The 17,279-nt window shown below is 36.0% G+C and overlaps 1 protein-coding gene across 1 annotated transcript in view; it reads left to right on the top strand.

The window, feature by feature from the left end:
• The first annotated feature begins 3,852 nt into the window (after window positions 1-3,852).
• The window catches only part of LOC100852438 (anaphase-promoting complex subunit 5), an 89,744-nt gene continuing 76,317 nt past the window's right edge, over window positions 3,853-17,279 (top strand). Inside the window, exons 1-3 of the mRNA XM_059741182.1 lie at window positions 3,853-4,140; window positions 10,644-10,803; window positions 10,959-11,080. Of these exons, the coding sequence (XP_059597165.1) occupies window positions 3,964-4,140; window positions 10,644-10,803; window positions 10,959-11,080 (459 nt within the window). The 5' untranslated portion in view covers window positions 3,853-3,963. The remainder of the gene's footprint in view (window positions 4,141-10,643; window positions 10,804-10,958; window positions 11,081-17,279) is intronic.

Raw genomic sequence — 17,279 nt, 5'->3', positions numbered from 1 at the left:
ATGATGGGGCTGTTAGGTTTCATTTCATGGACTTGTTGGTGGTGACGATGTGATGTGGTTGTCTGAACGTTTTTTCGTTTTTTCTTTTCTATTTTTTATTTATTTACTGCTTTGACAGTTTCTCTGTCGGCTCTTTGGTCATCCTATTTCTACTCTCTCCGTTCGTGTTGTTTTTGGTTTCTCCGCCCGGTTCGAAATTTCGAATCTACTACGATCTTAAGATTTCATTTAATCCATGTTTTTAAATCAAATGACAGAATTTTATTTTTAAGTCAATTTGCATAACAACCGTTCGACCCATCCATTTAATCCATTTTTAATTATTTCAATTTTAATTTTAAATTAATTAATTAATTAAATTATAAACATGTTACTTTGATGCATTACTTATATTGAAATGATACGAATGGCATCCATTGTCCTTTTTAAACCATGTTAAAAAAAATATAATTTTAAAAATAGTTTTTAAGATCAATATTAAAACTCAAATATAAAAAATAATTTTTATATTTACTTTTTAAGAAAATACCAAACATATAATACAAAAAAGACTGACGGTTAGATTGTGAAATCTAAATCAATATTATTGCACTTAGCTCAAAATATCGAGGGTCAAGCAATTTGACAAACTTATAAGAGTTGATCTCACGATGATCAAGTTGTCTGATCAACTCGCAGGGTTGGGGCAATGACCCTCGTAAAAAAAAAATTTATATGATGATCAACGAGTTTGCCTCTATTATATATTTAATATTTTTATATTTATAGTTTTATTTTTTAGAGCATACAATCGTAAATAAAAAAAAATTCTTGAAAGTTTTATTATTATAACTATTTTCATTCGTTTTGATTAGTAAATTATTAAGTGTTGGTGCATACTGTAAACATATAAATCTTATATTTTTCTTTATTTTCGGCTTATGTATGCTTAGTTTGGTTAACTAAAACACCCTCTTAAATTTATTTATTTTTTAATAATTCGATTTAAAAACAAATTTAAAGAATTATGAATTTTCTAAATTATAAAAATATTTTCATCAACATTCACTAACAAGCATCATAATGTTTTGTAAAATTTAGTGTATATAAAACAAAACTTAAGAAAGTCTGTGTTCAGAAAATTGAAGAATACAACTAATTTTTTTAACCCCCGTCCCTTTCTCCAGAAACCATCCAAAAAAAATGTCACACCACGTGTATTGGAAGAGTATGCAAATCCTTGCGTCATACTTCAACTAAATCAGCAGTTGTCACGTCATCTACAAGACTCTAATCTCACCAAAAACGAGAGCATGCCTGTCATAGTCCAAAGACTCCAAACCTTGCACCCGAAGAAGAAGACAGGACAGCAGTGATGTGGGTACCCTACTAGACCTCCAAAACTCAAAGATGTTGAAGCAAAATAAACAGCAGCCATGCTTTTTAATTGTGTTTTTTTTTTTTTTTTTACCATTTAAAAAAATATTTTCAAAAAATAATAGTTATATAAATAATTTAAGATTTATACTAATTCAAAAAGTATTTCCAAATTTACGACACCGATCTAAAGTTGTTCCATGAAAAGATGATGATTACATCATAATATAAATTTTGAAATTTTAAGTTAAATTTTTTAAAAATTACATTAAATTTTAATATTTAAAAGAAAATTAATTATTTCTTTAAAAGTGTGAATTATATATAATGAATGATTCTAATAGTATATTTGATTAATGTTCGGCATTACAATATATACAAAGTATATTGTTGTTGGTTAGTTGTTCTTACAATTGGGGTCTATCATGTCTTAAATTAAGTGTCAATCTTGGAACCCAATCTTTAAGTGATGTAAAAAAAAGGGGTTTTGGGCTAGGGGCTTGGTCTTGAGAGTCTGCTACTAGTCTATATTATGAATGTGAGATACCGGAAGTTAGTGATTGGTCAAAGTTACTATATAAATAGGTTTAATATTTTGGTATCATAGGGAATATAAATTAAGAAAGTGGCATTATTTTCAATGATGCACAACCATGGTAACTAGGATAAGATACTTTATTTTTATTTTGATTCTTTTGGTTTTATTTTATATATATGTATTTTTTCTTTTAACAAACTTAGGGTTTTAGATTTTATTATCGAGTTGTTTTTCAAACTTGTTTGACGTTTTAGTTATTTTATTTATAACTATTTTTTCTATATTTTATACTTTGTTGGAAAATAGATTTTTCAAGTATACTATAGAGAACAACTCAGTATTAATTTTAGTCAACTATGAAAAATAGCAAAGAATTAACAACAACAACAATATGTCACAAGTGCCTTTGTAGGAGTACGAGACTATGAGGAAGCATATAAATCCTCCCGAGATAAGCATACCATGATGTTTTGTCATCCCTCAAAATACTTTGTTGGGAAATAAATTTTTCAAGTACACTATAGAGAACAACTCAATATTAATCTTAGTCAGTTATGGAAAATAGTAAGGAATTAACAACAGTAACAATAAGTCACGAGTGCCTTTGTAAGAGTACAAGACTAGGAGGAAATATCTAAATCCTCCCGAGATAAGCATACCATGATGCTTTGCCCTCCGTCAAGATCAAAGTCGTGTCAATATCAAGTCATAGTTTGCTCCATTAATAACCATTTTAAAGGGGAAATGGGAATGAGAATGATAATCCTTGTTCTCGTGTTAAGGCCGTGGAAGAGATCCACTAAACTTTATAAGAAGCAATCATTTATTCGGAGATCCTATGCATGAAGCTCTTTCCATTCACTTTGAGGGAACTACAGTAAGTGTTCTTATAGAAGTTCTTCCCACCCTATAAGACCAACACACTAAAGAAAGAGATCTTAAACTTTAGAGATATGAAGGATGAAAAGTTTGTTATTTATTTTATAATAATAATTATTATTATTATTTGATAGGAGAAGTTTAAGGGTCCTTGTTATGGTTTTCATAATTGGATATTAATATCCTACTTTTATGAAGGTATGACCCCTTTGATGAAGCAACTTCTTGTGTGGTAGGAATTTTATGAACAATAACCTTGATGAATCATTTCAGTTTTTCAATTATGTAATTAAGGTGTCTAAGGAGTTGGGAAGATCCGATCATTAAGAAACCACCTAAAGACAATGTGGTGAATAGAAGAAGAGTCATAAAGATAATAATAAAAATATTAATAAATACAGATATATTGATACTTGAATTTTTAAATATATATGAAATATTAGTTAATATTTTGATAAAAATATAGGTGAGATGAAAATTGTTCAAAATTCATAAAAATACTTGAAAAACTTAAAAAAATGATAAAATAAACAAAAACACACATATTAAAATTATTTTATATGCATAATTTTAATATTTATCAAAATATAATTATTTTTAAAATTTATTTAATATATTTATATTTATTTACTTTAAAATTTAATCAAAACTACTTTTTATTAAAACATGTTTTTTTTTACATTTTAAATAAAAATTTAACTCAATTTATATAAAATATTTTATTTGAGATTTAATTTCTAAAATTTTATTATAAATTTGTGGTAACAACTATTTGCTATTAATATTAATTTATTTAAATAATTAAATTTATTAAAAATTATATTAATGTTATCTTATTAAATTAACTTTAATTTATAAAATATTAGAACTTTATTAATTTTTTTATATTTTAGCAAATTTTGAATAAATTTATATTTTTAATAATTTAAAATAAAATTATTTAACGAAAAATAATATTTAAGAAATAAATATAAAAAAACTTAAAAGTGAAGTGATAGTAATGGTTTAATATATATATATGGTTATTTTGGGAATTATTTATAGTTTTTCAAATATAATTCGTGTTTCCGGTTCTGATTTATTTTAGATTGGGAATTTGGCGGTTCTTTTTTGGTACGCGTCTGCTCCGTTTCTCATCCAAAACCTTAGAAAAGCCCATTGAGGTTGCAGCGGAGCAGCAGAGGTGAGGAATGGCAGCGATGTTGAAGCCGCCGGGCAATTTCAGCGTAACGCCGCACAAAGTGTCAGTGTGCATAGTTCTTCAGATCTACGCTCCTCCAGCTCAAATCACGCTCCCTTTCCCCTTCCCCTTCTCCTCCATCGCTCAGCACAACCGCCTCGGCATGTTCTTGCTCGCACTCACCAAGGTGAACTTCTAGCTCGTTTGGTTCTGAAAAAGTTTGATTTTAATGATTAGAGATTTATGGTTGGGTTTGGTTTCTGAGAAACCGTGGGAAAAGAAAGTATTCAGGGTTTTGAAGTTTAGGTTTTTGGTTATCTGGGAATCGGAGGAAATTATAAACTTAGTTGTGAAAATTACATTTTTGTTTTGTTTTTGATGTCTTTGCTTTGCCCTAGTTTTCTGAGCCGTAACTCAGAGGGTTAAGGGGGGAACTGGAGCTTTTGAGTCTCCATTCCGATTATTGAAAAAAATCGATTATTTATTTATTTTTATTTTGTGATTTTGGTTTCTAGAAAATGTGAGAAAAGGAAGTAAACCGATTATGGATTTTTTTTTAATATTTGTGAGTGGGAAACCGGGAAAATCTCCAGGCAACTGTGGGTAGTACAATGTTTGTTTCAGTCGAGGAGGATTCAAAATTTTATACATTGTAATTATTGTTGTCAAATTTTGTTTCTCTATGCTAGTCATCTTGGCAACCAGACAAGGGGTTAAGTAAAAACTAGGGGAAATAACTGAAGCGAGATTCTGGGTCTTGATATGGAGCTTTAAGCCTATGTTTGTTCTCAAATGATTTAAGGAAAATGTAAAGGAAAGAAAATAGAGAGAAAAAGTGAAAGAAAATCATTTAACTTATTTTGACTCTTCAATATAAAGATCAAATGATTTAAAAATGCATAAATTTCTAACTAATTTTAATTATATTTGATTTTCTTTTGTATTTTTCATAATACAACCAAACACAAAAAGTGATTTTCTTTTTGATATAATAGAGGTTTTTCTTTTTCATTGCCTTTTTGGCACCTTTGTATACTCTCTATGTACTTTGTTGTGCCCTTTTTTTATTAGGCATTGTTAATAATATTTGTTTTGCCTATCAAAAGAAAAAAGAAACTATCTTTTTTTAGTACTAATTCTTAAGAAGGGAGAGCATAAGATATAAAAGATTTTAGGTCTATTAGTCTATTAGGAAGCTTGTATAAATTATTGGAAAGGTTTTGGCTACATTACTTAAGAAAGTTATTAGAAGGGTGGTCTCCTTGTTTCAAAACGCTTTTAGGGAAGAAGACAAATATTCGGTGTACTCCTTATGCCAATGAGGTATAGACTTGAGATCCAAAAGTTGGTACCTTGGAGTTTGTGCAAGTTGAACATTAAGAAAGCTTATGATCGTATAATTGAGATTTTTTTTGCTTTCAGTTTTATGTCTGTATCCATATATATAGCAAACTTCTTTGTCTAGATTTATGGTTCTTCCATATGTTTCTTTTAGAGTTCAAGGGCTTTAAGACTAAGGAATTCACTTTCTCCCTATTCTTTTCATGACTTCATCCTTGTGATGGAGATATTGAGTTAGGTTAAGTGAGAGAAATAAAATAGTGTCTTTCTCCTCAAAAAAAGAGTACGAAGCATATGTACGGACTTTTGCCAAAAAAGTAAAAATAAAGGAAAAGAAAGAAAAGAAAAGATGAAACTACCTCTTACCAAATAACTACTTTAACTCTTTTAACACTCCCTCTCAAGCTAAGACATATATTATTAAGACCCAACTTGTAACACATAACAGAAAAAAGCCTTGCTAGGCAAATGGATTTGGAGGTTTGCTTGTGCTAAGGAGGAACTTTGGAAGAAGGTGCTTGAGGCAAAGTATGGGCAAGAGGACTTTGGATGGAGGACAAGGAAGGCAAATGGGGTATTTGGAAGGAGATTTTGAAGGAATTTGATTGGTGTTGGGAAAATATGGTGTTCAAGGTGGGAAAAGGCAACAAAATAAGATTTTGGACAGATCCTTGGTGCGGGAGTTATGTGCTGTCCCAAAGTTTCCCGAATCTCTTTGCCATGGCTGCCCATTGGAATGCCATGGTGGAAGAGATGTGGGACCAGAATTTTGGCAAAGGTGGGTGGAATTTAAGGTTTCTAAGGGACTTTAATGATTGGGAGTTGGATATGGTGGACAACTTGCTGGATGTGTTGAGGGAGCATACAGTTACGTTGGAGGAAGACTCGGTGTTTTGGAAGGAAGGAAGAGATGGGTTGTTTAGAGTCAAGAAAGCGTATAGCTTGTTGGCAAGCCCCATTGTCGCCGTTTTCCCGAAAAGCAATATCTGGGTGGATAGAGTTCCAACCAAAATTGATTTCTTCGTGTGGGAAGCCGCTTGGGGGAAGATGCTCACTCTTGATAGGCTTTAGAGAAGAGGGTGACAGTTTCCTAATTGTTGTTTCTTGTGTGGTTGTGAAGAGGAAACGATAAATCATATTTTAATTCATTGTACAGTTGTCAGAGTGTTGTGGGATATCATTCTTGGTTTGTTTGGTGCTCAGTGGGCCTTTCCAGAATCTGTAAAGGAGGTTTTATTTAGTTGGAAGGGCTCTTTTGTGGGAAAAAACTGTGGAAGTCCATCCCGCTGTACATTTTTTGGACGATTTGGAAGGAGAGGAATATACTAGCTTTTAGGGGGAGGGAGGGGGGGTTAGCAATTCAGAAGTTAAAAACTTCTTTTGTGTGTAATTTATGGGGTTGGGCTAAATTGTATATTGGAGAGGAGCCGCTCTCCCTTATAGGCTTTTTGAAGTGGTTAACCTCCATTTAGGGGTTGGTGAGTTTTGTTCTTTTTTGGTTGGGAGGCTTTAGTCACCTCGTATACTACCTGTATGCTTTGCGGCTCTTTTGCCTCCTGTTAATATATTTTGTGTTTACTTATAAAAAAAAAACACATAATAGAAAAAAGGTTTCTCTCTAAAGTTTTAGTAAGCACATCACCCAATTAATCTTTAGATTCATGATCACTATGGTCACTTAATATAGGAACAAAGGGATGTTAGGAAACCTTCATTGTAGCAATTTTTATTTTCTTTTATTTTTAATTTTACTTTTTAGGGGCTAAGGCTCCAAATCAAACATGGTTTGATACCATGTTGGGTGAGAAAGAAATAGTGTCTTATACCTTAGTCTTATTTCTCAAGAAAAGAGTATGAAGCACATATATTGGCTTTCACCCCCCCCCCCCCCACCAAAAAAAAAAAAAAAACACTACCCCTTACCAAAAAAACTACAATAACTCTTTAAAAAGTTGTTCTATTCAGAGGGTGGTGGAGTGAGGCCTCATCTTGGGTTTCAAAGTACAATGAGTTGGAAGAGAGGAGGTGGAGTTATCTCTATCTTTTATTTGTAGATGATACCTTGTTATTTTATGGCATCGGTAGCAAACAATTGTCATATTTTAGATAGATTCTCCTATGTTTTGATGAAGTAGTTGGCTTTAAAAAGTTTGTTTCTAAGAATCTTGTAGATGTGGGCTAATAGATTTATGGGGAATGTAAAAGCTTCCTTTGTTGATTTTGTAGATAATATGAAAGTTGGCTAATAAGAGTAGCATGTGTTAGCTAGGAATTGGGTTTGTATAGTATTTTCTTTTTAATGTGATTTTCATACATTGTGTGAATGTGGGTTGCACAACTTTTTTGTTTGGCCCTTGTATATACATTTACTTTTATCTTCCTTATCAAAAAGTTAAAAAAAAAACCTTATTAGATATTGAACATATGGCTTTGTTGTGATATTTGCTTCTAATGTGACCCACAACCTTGTCTTATTCACATGTCATGATGAGTGAGTATTGCACAACTTCTTTTGACGCTCAATGTAAAATTTAGGTTTTGTTGGAATATTTGATTATAAATGGATCTTCATGCTTAAATACAGAGTGAATCATATTGTTATATTTGAACTAAATGGATAAATTGGAGAACTATTTGTTGAAGACCTTTTTAGATGCACAACATTTCATTAAAAAAATAAAAGTCTATGCTTGCAAGCAAGTTGATCGTATAGTGTGGGGATTGAACTTTAGGATTTACCACTCACTTAGACCAAGGTTCAATGTAATTGCCCGAGTTTGTTATGACTCGATTGAGACATATTTGAGATGGCCATTATGAGATGAATTCAAAATTAATTCCTAGCTTTTCTGATTTTGACACTATCGAGTCATGGTTGGAACAAGCCAAGTAATGACTAGGTTGCACCATAATGTTGAGTTTGTATCTTATAAAGTCATATTTTCTTGTTATGGATTGTCAAGCAAATAATCTCAATTGGCAAAATCAAGCTTTGGGTTACTCTTTTAACTATATCCTTACTATGAGAATTACTATCTTGATTTTTATGCTCATTATAGAATTGACAACAATGAGTTTGAGCCTTTGCATCATTCAATGTGGGATTGGCTAATAGTTGTACTTGAAATGGTAGAATCATGAATTTTTAATTACCATTGGTTAATTTGAACATGTGTCTTTATGATCATTCATGTAATGTAGGATGTGGTAGATGTAATTTTTTTTAATTATTATTATTATTATTATTTGTGCCCATCTAATTGAATTTATTGTTTTTTAAAATTTTTTTGAACATTTTAAGTAGCAGATTGTGCATATCTCTAAGATGTGCTCCTTGTGTGTAGATATTCTCCTCTTTTGGCTTGTTCACATGATACATATTAGGGGCACAAATACTAACAATTTGACGCTTTTAAGAAAGTTGATAGCTCAGTATAACATTAGAGCAATGGTTAACTATAGTTCTTGAGTTCAAGTCTCTCCTACTATCTTATTACTTAATGTATTTATCTGTTAATCTTATTATGATTTATATCTCCATATGAGGGTATGAGGCTACACATAAGGTTGTTAGCCTGATGATACATATTGTAGGCTCATATCCTAACAATGCAAGCTTTTAGGAACGTTAGCAGCTTAACACGTTTCAAGGCATGCATGACTTTGAAATGCATTTACACAATTAAGAGCAACCCATTGCATATAGTGTTAGGAACTTCTCTTCCTAATTGATTAGAGGCTTTACAATCATTTCTTCCATATAGGCACAATGCCCTCGTCATGTCCCATAAGATTATGAGACCGGATAGATAAATACTGATGTAACACACAATCATCATTAGTTTATATTTTTAGTTTCTTACATCATTAGTTTATATTCTAGATTAGTTTTTATTTCCTACATCATTAGTTTCTATTTTAAGTTAGTTTCTATTTTAGGTTCATCATTAGTTTCCAATTACTTTGGTTTCCTGTTTCTAGTTTCCTATTTCAATCATTTCCTTTATTTTTGCATTACAAACATTATTTAAAGGCTTATTGTAATTGTTAGAGAGCAGTTAAATATATTTTTCAGAGGCTTATTGGAATAGATCACAATAGGATATAAAAATTAGGGAATAATTCTAAAAAATATATTTAACTCCTCTTTAACAATTACAATAAGCCTTTAAATAATGTTTGTAATGCAAAAATAAAAGAAATAACTGAAATAGGAAACTAAAAATAGGAAACCAAGGTAAATGGAAACTAGGAAAACTAGGAAAGAAATAGGAAACTAATGATGAACCCAAAATAGAAACTAATAATGTAGAAAATGGAAATTCACCTAAAATAGAAACTAATGATGTAGGAAATAGAAACTAATCTAAAATAGAAACTAATGATGTAGGAAAAAAACTAATCTAAAATAGAAACTAATGATGTAGGAAACCAAAAATAGAAACTCATGATGATTGTGTGCTGCATCAAATACTTTCATATTTGGTCAAGGATTGACTTTTATACCATCTATAATGATCTATTCCCTCATGGGCAGATATTGTTGGCTTTGGTCTCAAAATGGATGATATCTATGCATGAGGGTGAGAGTCATTATAGTATCTAACATGTTACAACCGATTCATCTTAGGGCTTTCCAAGTTAGTTACCAAAGTGCTCAAAGTGGACAATATCAATTCATGAAATTGCAGATTCGTTTTGAGGCATTCTGAATTAGTGATTGAAGTGCTTAAAATGAACAATATCTATATAAATGAGATGCTCTGATATTTGAGATTGCCACAAATGATCTGTCTTGAGGCCTCCCGAGTTAATGACTGATGTTGCAACTTTAAATCATATTTAGATGTGCAGATATGTGTGTCTAGATATGGTTTTTGATGACAAATTTTCTCATAACCACTTTTGATAATCAATAGTAATCCCTATGGTTTTGCTTTATGGATCTTATATAATTTATGGTTACTGTACAAATTACACTAAAGAAGGAAATGATATCATTAATGAATCAATTAGATTTTGTTATAAAACATTGGAACTTGTTAGTCTTCTGCTGCATGTAAACATGATTGTTGCCATTGGGAAGGGGGATTACCAAAGGGAAATATATTCCATATGAGCCAAGCCAGATTGATTAGATTTCTGTAGATTTGATTAGCAAATATTCGTAAGTGACCTTTTTTGTCTGTTGGAAATAAGGCTTTGTTGAATTCTGTGTATGTTGTGTTTGTGGCAATAAATGATTCGGAAGATTACTTTAATTTTCCTTCTCCCTTTTATGAATTGATAATGCTGCAAACAGTACTTCTGTCTTTAAAGTTGTGTGATATCTATTTTTTTTTCTTGTAGTCTTGTGATGATATTTTTGAGCCAAAGCTGGATGAACTTATTACTCAATTGAGGGAAATTGGTGGTGAACTGGATCATTGGTTAAGTGATCATTTAACCTGTAGGCTATCATCGCTATCGTCACCAGATGATTTGTTTAACTTCTTTAGTGATTTGCGAGGCAAGTAGATCATTATTTTCTTATTTTTTCCCCCTCCCTTTCCTTCTCGATTTCTCTCCTCTTTCCTTCTTGTCTTTCTTCTTGTTTTTACCTATTACTTGTTCTGAAAATGGTCCACTTCAAAGTTCAAAACCATAAAATATAATTTTGACTAGGTATCCTGGCGGGACCTGATTCTGGTGTTGTGGTAGATGATCAAATTATTTTGGATTCAAATAGTAATCTTGGGGTGTTTCTCCGCCGTTGCATACTTGCCTTCAATCTGTTATCCTTTGAGGTATCATGTTTTCCATATTTCAACAATTTACCTTTGCTCAGAACCATTATTTTTATATTTGTTTCATTAGCAATTTAATTAATTTTTACCTGCTTGCTATAGTTTATAGAATTTGATTTAGGTCACACTTCTAATTTCTTACTAAATTTTATAATATTTTCAGCTTGGTGCAAGCTACCTTCAGATGTTAGAATTCAAGTTCAGTTTTGAGTTTCACTACATTATACATCAAATTAACTAAAGGCAGTCTCTTTACTCAATAAAATTTTTCTGAATCAATTTGACTTTCTCTTTTCCCTCGAGGCCCCTTAATTGCCCCAACTTCGCACATGCAATTGAAGCAATTAGGTAAAAGTAATTCCAACTTACTGAACACTTTTCATATATGACCTTTGTTTGCAAAACTACCCATATTAACTACCAGAGAAACCTAAGAGATAGCCACTATAGAATACTTTCACAAGAAGATTGGATCACCATCTGGTAATGATTCCTGATGATAGGAAACTGGCTGTCGCTCCAAATGAGATAAGAACTTGGCTTCTATAGCAATTCCAAGTCCGAATGGTGTGGAGAAAGGATTCATCAGCTCACCACTGTGGTCTCTGATGACACCCATGCATAAGTGACCTGAGTGGCCTAGAGGGCAATCATCAAAGTTAGATTAAATCAAGTGAGAGAATTAAGCCACCAACAACTGACATAATCCTTTCTGTTCTGACCTGTGTATGCTACCTTGTAATTCAAAGATTTGATTGTCGATGGAGGACTAAGGAATTCTTTGGTCATTAATGTGGGGGATAGGATTGAAAGTAAAATATATCCCTTGCACACAGACCTCTTTGTGTCCTCAAAGATCCTAGAGTTCTTTTCCAGCCATATCATCCAGATCAAAACAAGGAGAGCACACTGCCACATCAATCCATTCCCTCCACCCTGCCAAAGCTTCTAAAAAAAGTTATAATAGACTAAGATGTTCTTATGGGCCACCTAGAGAAAAGCTGCTTGAGAAATAAAAGGTAAGGGAGCAACTTCAAAGTGGAGTCAAAGTCGTTCGTGGTCGAAGAAGAGGAGAAGAAAGGTGAAGCGCAAGCCATTATTGTGGAAAGGAAAGGAGGGATCTCTTCATGGGTCAAGCTAGGACCAGAGAGCCTAGGGTTCTTTCTGGACTGCCTGTGCTTTTGCTTAGAAGGCACGTGTGCCGGAAAATGGGAAAGAAGTTTGAAAGAAAATGGGAGGTCATATTCGCTGGTGCGTGACGAGAATAAGGGGGGGTGTTTTCTTCGGTTGGGGGTTGTAGATTTGAAGAAAAAAAGCTTCATAATATTTATCCCCAAAGGCAGAGGGGTAAAGGATGGTTGGTCTACAATGGCGGAGACGTTGCGAAGTTTGGGGGTTGTCTCCGGAAGGAAGGAAAGCCAGCAGGTTGAAGCGACACTGTTGAAACCCAAGTTGGCAAAATCTTTTGCGGAGGTGGTCCAGACGTCGAGGAACAAAGGTAGGGCAATGGTGAGGATGGAGGTTGGAAAAGAGGAGCTGAGCAAAAATTTGAACAAGTTGGGCCATTGCCTCGTTGGGTTTTGGAACCCTAGTTTAGAGATAGGTGAGGATTTGAAAAACTGGGGGTGCCAAATGGCAAAATTTTGGGGGTTGAAGGGCAATCTAGGGTTGGCAAAATTGGAAAGGGGTAAGGTTTTGCTGGAGTTTGAGTTGATGGCAGAAGCTAAGAAAGCTCTTAGCCATGGATGAATCTCGGTTGGGGGGCTTCTCCTGCGCTTGGAGAGCTGGAGCCCCGAGACGGGGTGTTTGGTGGAAGGGGTGAAGAGACATGAGGCCTGGGTGAGGATTGTGGGTTTACCCATTTCTTTATGGGATCTAGCCATTCTGAGAAGAATAGGGAAGGAATGCGGGGGTTTCTTGGCAGTCGACACCCAGACGGAGAAGATGGAAGAATTGCAGTGGGCTCAGATTTTGGTGAAGTTAAACGATGAGGAACTTCCGAACGTGGTGGAAATCTGGGTGGAAGAGGTTTGTTATGCGTTAACTTTGTGGTGGGAGGTTAGGCTGTTGATAAGGTTTAATCTGGCCGGTTTGAGCGGGAAGGAAGTCGGAGTAGGAGAAGAGGTTGGGGGTGAGGGCTCTGTACGCGCGGGCAAGCGTGTGGTGGAGGAGGATGAAGGTTCTAGGCTCAAGGCCCTGTTTCAGTCTGCCGACGGGACGCGAGGTCAGACAAGCGGGTCGGGGCAGCCTTCGGTTCCTTCTCAGAGCCTTGACAGGTCTTCAGGCTAGCCTCCTAGAGGTCTGCAGATGCTGGGTGGGCCTTCTAAGTCAGGCCCAGGAGTGGAATCTTTTATTCCATCTGTTGGGGCCAGACCCAATTTTGTCTTCTTCGAAGGAGGTTGGGCCGTTTGGGTTGGAGTCTCAGCCTTTGTTTGGGAAGTCTGGGCCGAACGTTAGAGGCCTGCTCCAATCATCGCATGAGGCCAGAGCCCAAGTCGATGGGCTCCCTTCCTCAGTTTTGTCTGGCCCAAGCTCCTTGGGGTGCCCAGTTTCAGAACCCTTTAAGTTCTGGGTGAAGGATGGCTTGCGAAAACAATTTGAAGCTGAATTCTAGTCAGAGGTGAGATCGTTGACTGACCATGCCTTACTTGAGGAAGCTTTGAGGTATGAGAATGTCTCTGACCCCAAAGGAATTTTGGATTCTGGCCCCTCCTCTTCTTTCTCTTTTTTTTTCCGGTCGGACTCTAGAGAGGGAGTATTACGACTATTTTAGGGCTGTTTGTGAGACAATCCAAGGAGAAATCCTGTTATGCATGTTCAATGCCTCGGGGTTTATACAGGGTGAGACTGTCACTCGTTGGGAGTTGATGGAGGTAAGTAACAACGGTAATAGTGAAAGAAAAGCAGAGTTGAGTTCAGTCCGAACTAAGCCTCAAGAAGTAAGAGGCTTGGAGGAGGCTAGTTGGGAGGAAAGTGATTTAGCTAGGTTCAACAAGTTTTTGGGGTTTCCAATAGAGGGTTTGGAGAAGGATATTTTGGATTTTTTGGTTAAAATCAGAAAGAGAAGGGAAAGAATTCATAGCAAAACTCTGTTGGAAAGATCTAAATTCGAAAGGGAATTAAAAAGACTGGAATGTTCAATTAACTATGAAAGGGGGAATAAACAGAAATTGGGTTTGCAAGGAAGAGGGTGCCAGATCATGGAAGTCCAATGAAATTAAGGCTTCTGAGTTGGAATGTTCGTGGAGTTCATGACAGCTTCAAAAGGAAGGTGGTTAAAGCCTTGATTAGAAGTCAGAGGGTGGATTTGTTTTGCCTTCAAGAGACAAAAATTTAGGCAATGTTGGAGGGGGTGGTGAGAAGCTTGGGCACTGGAAGGTTCCTAGATTGGGGTGCCCTGGATGCTTTTGGATCTGCGGGGGGGATTTTGATTTGTTGGGATAAAAGGACACTGAATGTGCTTGAGATGGGGGTGGGTCAATTTTCAATTTCCTGTAGATTTAGGAATGTGGTGGATGGGTTCGTTTGGATTTTCACAGGAGTGTACGAGCCTTTCTCTAGAGAGGAAATGGGCTGGTTGTGGAAGGAGTTAAGGGTGATCAGAGGCATTTGGGATGATCCCTAGTGCGTAGGGGGTGATTTTAATGTCATCCTCTCCCAAAAGGATAAGAGTAGGCAGGGAAGGTTAACTGGTGCGATGAGAAGGTTTGCCTAAATTGTTGATGAATTAGAGCTTCTTGACCTTCCTATGCAAGGGGGTCTGCTTACTTGGAATGGGGGTAAGAATAATCAGTCGTGGGCTAGATTGGATAGATTCCTAGTGAATCATAACTGATTGGACCATTTCAATGGGATTGTCCAAAGCAGGCTGCCTAGACTCACTTCAGACCACTTTCCCATTCTGTTGGAGGGTGGTGGGCTGAGGAGGGGTCCCTCCTCGTTTAGGTTTGAAAACATGTGACTTAAAGTGGATGACTTTAAGGACCTCATTCGGGGTTGGTGGCAGGGGACTGTGGTGAGAGGGAATGCTAGTTTTAGGCTGGCTACTAAGCTAAAGGAGTTGAGGCAAAGAATCAAAGACTGGAATAGGGATGTGTTTGGCAGGTTGGAAGTCAATAAAAATTCAGCTCTTCAACAAGTTGAATTTTGGGACGGGGTGGAAAGCGAGAGGAGCCTTTGAGAAGGGGAAACTGAGCTGAAAAAGGAAGCCAAAGAAACCTATAAAAAGTGGGTCTTGTTGGAAGAAATCCATTGGAGACAATTATCTAGGAAGTTGTGGTTAAAGGAAAAGGATAGGAACACAGGTTTTTTCCACAGGATGGCAAATGCCCATCGGAGAAACAATTCCTTGGACAAAATTAAGATTAACAGGGTGTGGTTGAATGAGGATCAGGAGGTGAGGGAAGGGATTGTTGATGCTTTTCAACATTTGCTCTCAGAAGAGCCAGGCTGGAAAGTTGACATAGAGGGGCTGCATCTTTAGAGTCTGAATGCCCAAGAAGCTGATTTTTTGGAAGTGCCCTTCTCTGAGGAAGAAATCCATTCTGCCCTGTTGGAGCTGAATGGTGACAAAGCTCCTGGCCCGGATGGGTTCACAGTGGCCTTTTGGCAAGCGTGTTGGGATTTTGTGAAGGAGGAAATTTGGGAGATGTTCAAGGAGTTTTTTGTTCAAAGATCCTTTGCCAAGAGCTTGAACACTACTTTCATGGTCCTTATTCCAAAGAAAGGGGGTGCTAAGGACCTAGGGGATTTCCGGCCCATTAGCCTTTTAGGGGGATTGTACAAGTTGTTGGCTAAGGTGCTGGCTAATAGGCTGAAGAAGGTTTTAGGAAAGGTGGTTTCTGAGGATCAAAATGCGTTTGTGAAGGGCAGACAGATTTTGGATGCCTCGCTTATAGCTAATGAGGTGGTTGACTTTTGGCAAAAACAAAAAGAGAAAGGGTTGATTTGTAAATTGAACATTGAAAAAGCCTATGACAACATAAATTGGAATTTTCTTATCAGTTAGAGCAAATTAGTCAGCAAGAAGCGGAGTATTTGGAGCACCCTTTCTCTGAGGATGAAATTCATAGTGCCTTGATGGAGATGAATGGGGACAAAGCCCTAGGACCGGAAGGATTTACTATGACATTTTGGTAAAGCTGCTGGGTTTTTGTTAAAGAGGAGGTCTTGGAAGTGTTTAAGGAGTTCCATGAGCAAAGTGCCTTCATCAAGAGTCTCAACAATACGTTTCTGGTATTGTTACCTAAGAAAGGGAGGGCTGAGGATCTTGGGGATTTTAGGCCAATCAGTCTTTTGGGGGGGCTATACAAACTATTGGCTAAGGTGTTGGCCAATAGACTCAAGAAAGTGATAGGGAAAGTGGTTTCTTCAGATCAGAATGCCTTTGTGATGGGTAGGCAGATCCTTGATGCCTCTTTAATTGCAAATGAGGTGATTGATTCTTGGTAGAAAAGGGAAGAGAAAGGTCTCATCTGTAAATTGGATATTGAGAAAGCTTACGACAGTATAAATTGACAGTTTTTGATGAAGGTCATGAAAAAAATGGGGTTTGGATCAAAGTGGTTGGGTTGGATGTGGAGTTGCATTTCCACAGCCAAGTTTTCGGTGTTGGTGAATGGAGTGTTAGCTGGCTTTTTCCCAAGTTCTAAGGGGTTGCGGCAAGGAAATCCTTTTTCTCCTTACCTCTTTGTTATGGGAATGGAACTTTTGAGTGCTCTCATTAGGAGGGCTGTAGAAGGGGGATTTCTATCAGGGTGTAGGATACGAGGAGGTAGAAGACAATCGGTGCATATATCCCATCTGTTATTTGCTGATGATACAATTGTTTTCTGTGAGGCTAGGAAAGAGCATTTAACTCATTTGAGTTGGATTTTGTTTTGGTTTGAAGCCGCGTCAGGGTTAAGGATCAATTTGGATAAAAGTGAAATAATCCCAGTTGGCGAGGTGGAAGAGATGGAGGAGATGGCAGCGGAATTGGGTTGCAGGGTGGGTTCTATGCCTTTGGTGTATTTGGGGCTGCCCTTGGGGGCTCCTAATAAGGCTACTTCCGTGTGGGATGGGGTGGAAGAGAGGGTAAGGAGAAGACTTGCGCTTTGGAAATGCCAATATATTTCCAAAGGCGGGAGACTCATTCTCATAAAGAGCACGATGGCTAACATGCCTTTGTATTAAATGTCCCTTTTCCGCATGCCCAAGT

The sequence above is a fragment of the Vitis vinifera genome, chromosome 12 (assembly GCF_030704535.1).
Source record: "Vitis vinifera cultivar Pinot Noir 40024 chromosome 12, ASM3070453v1".
NCBI lineage: Eukaryota > Viridiplantae > Streptophyta > Magnoliopsida > Vitales > Vitaceae > Vitis > Vitis vinifera.
The sequence above is the reverse complement of the archived record's forward strand: the minus strand, read 5'-3'. Positions and strand labels throughout refer to the sequence as shown.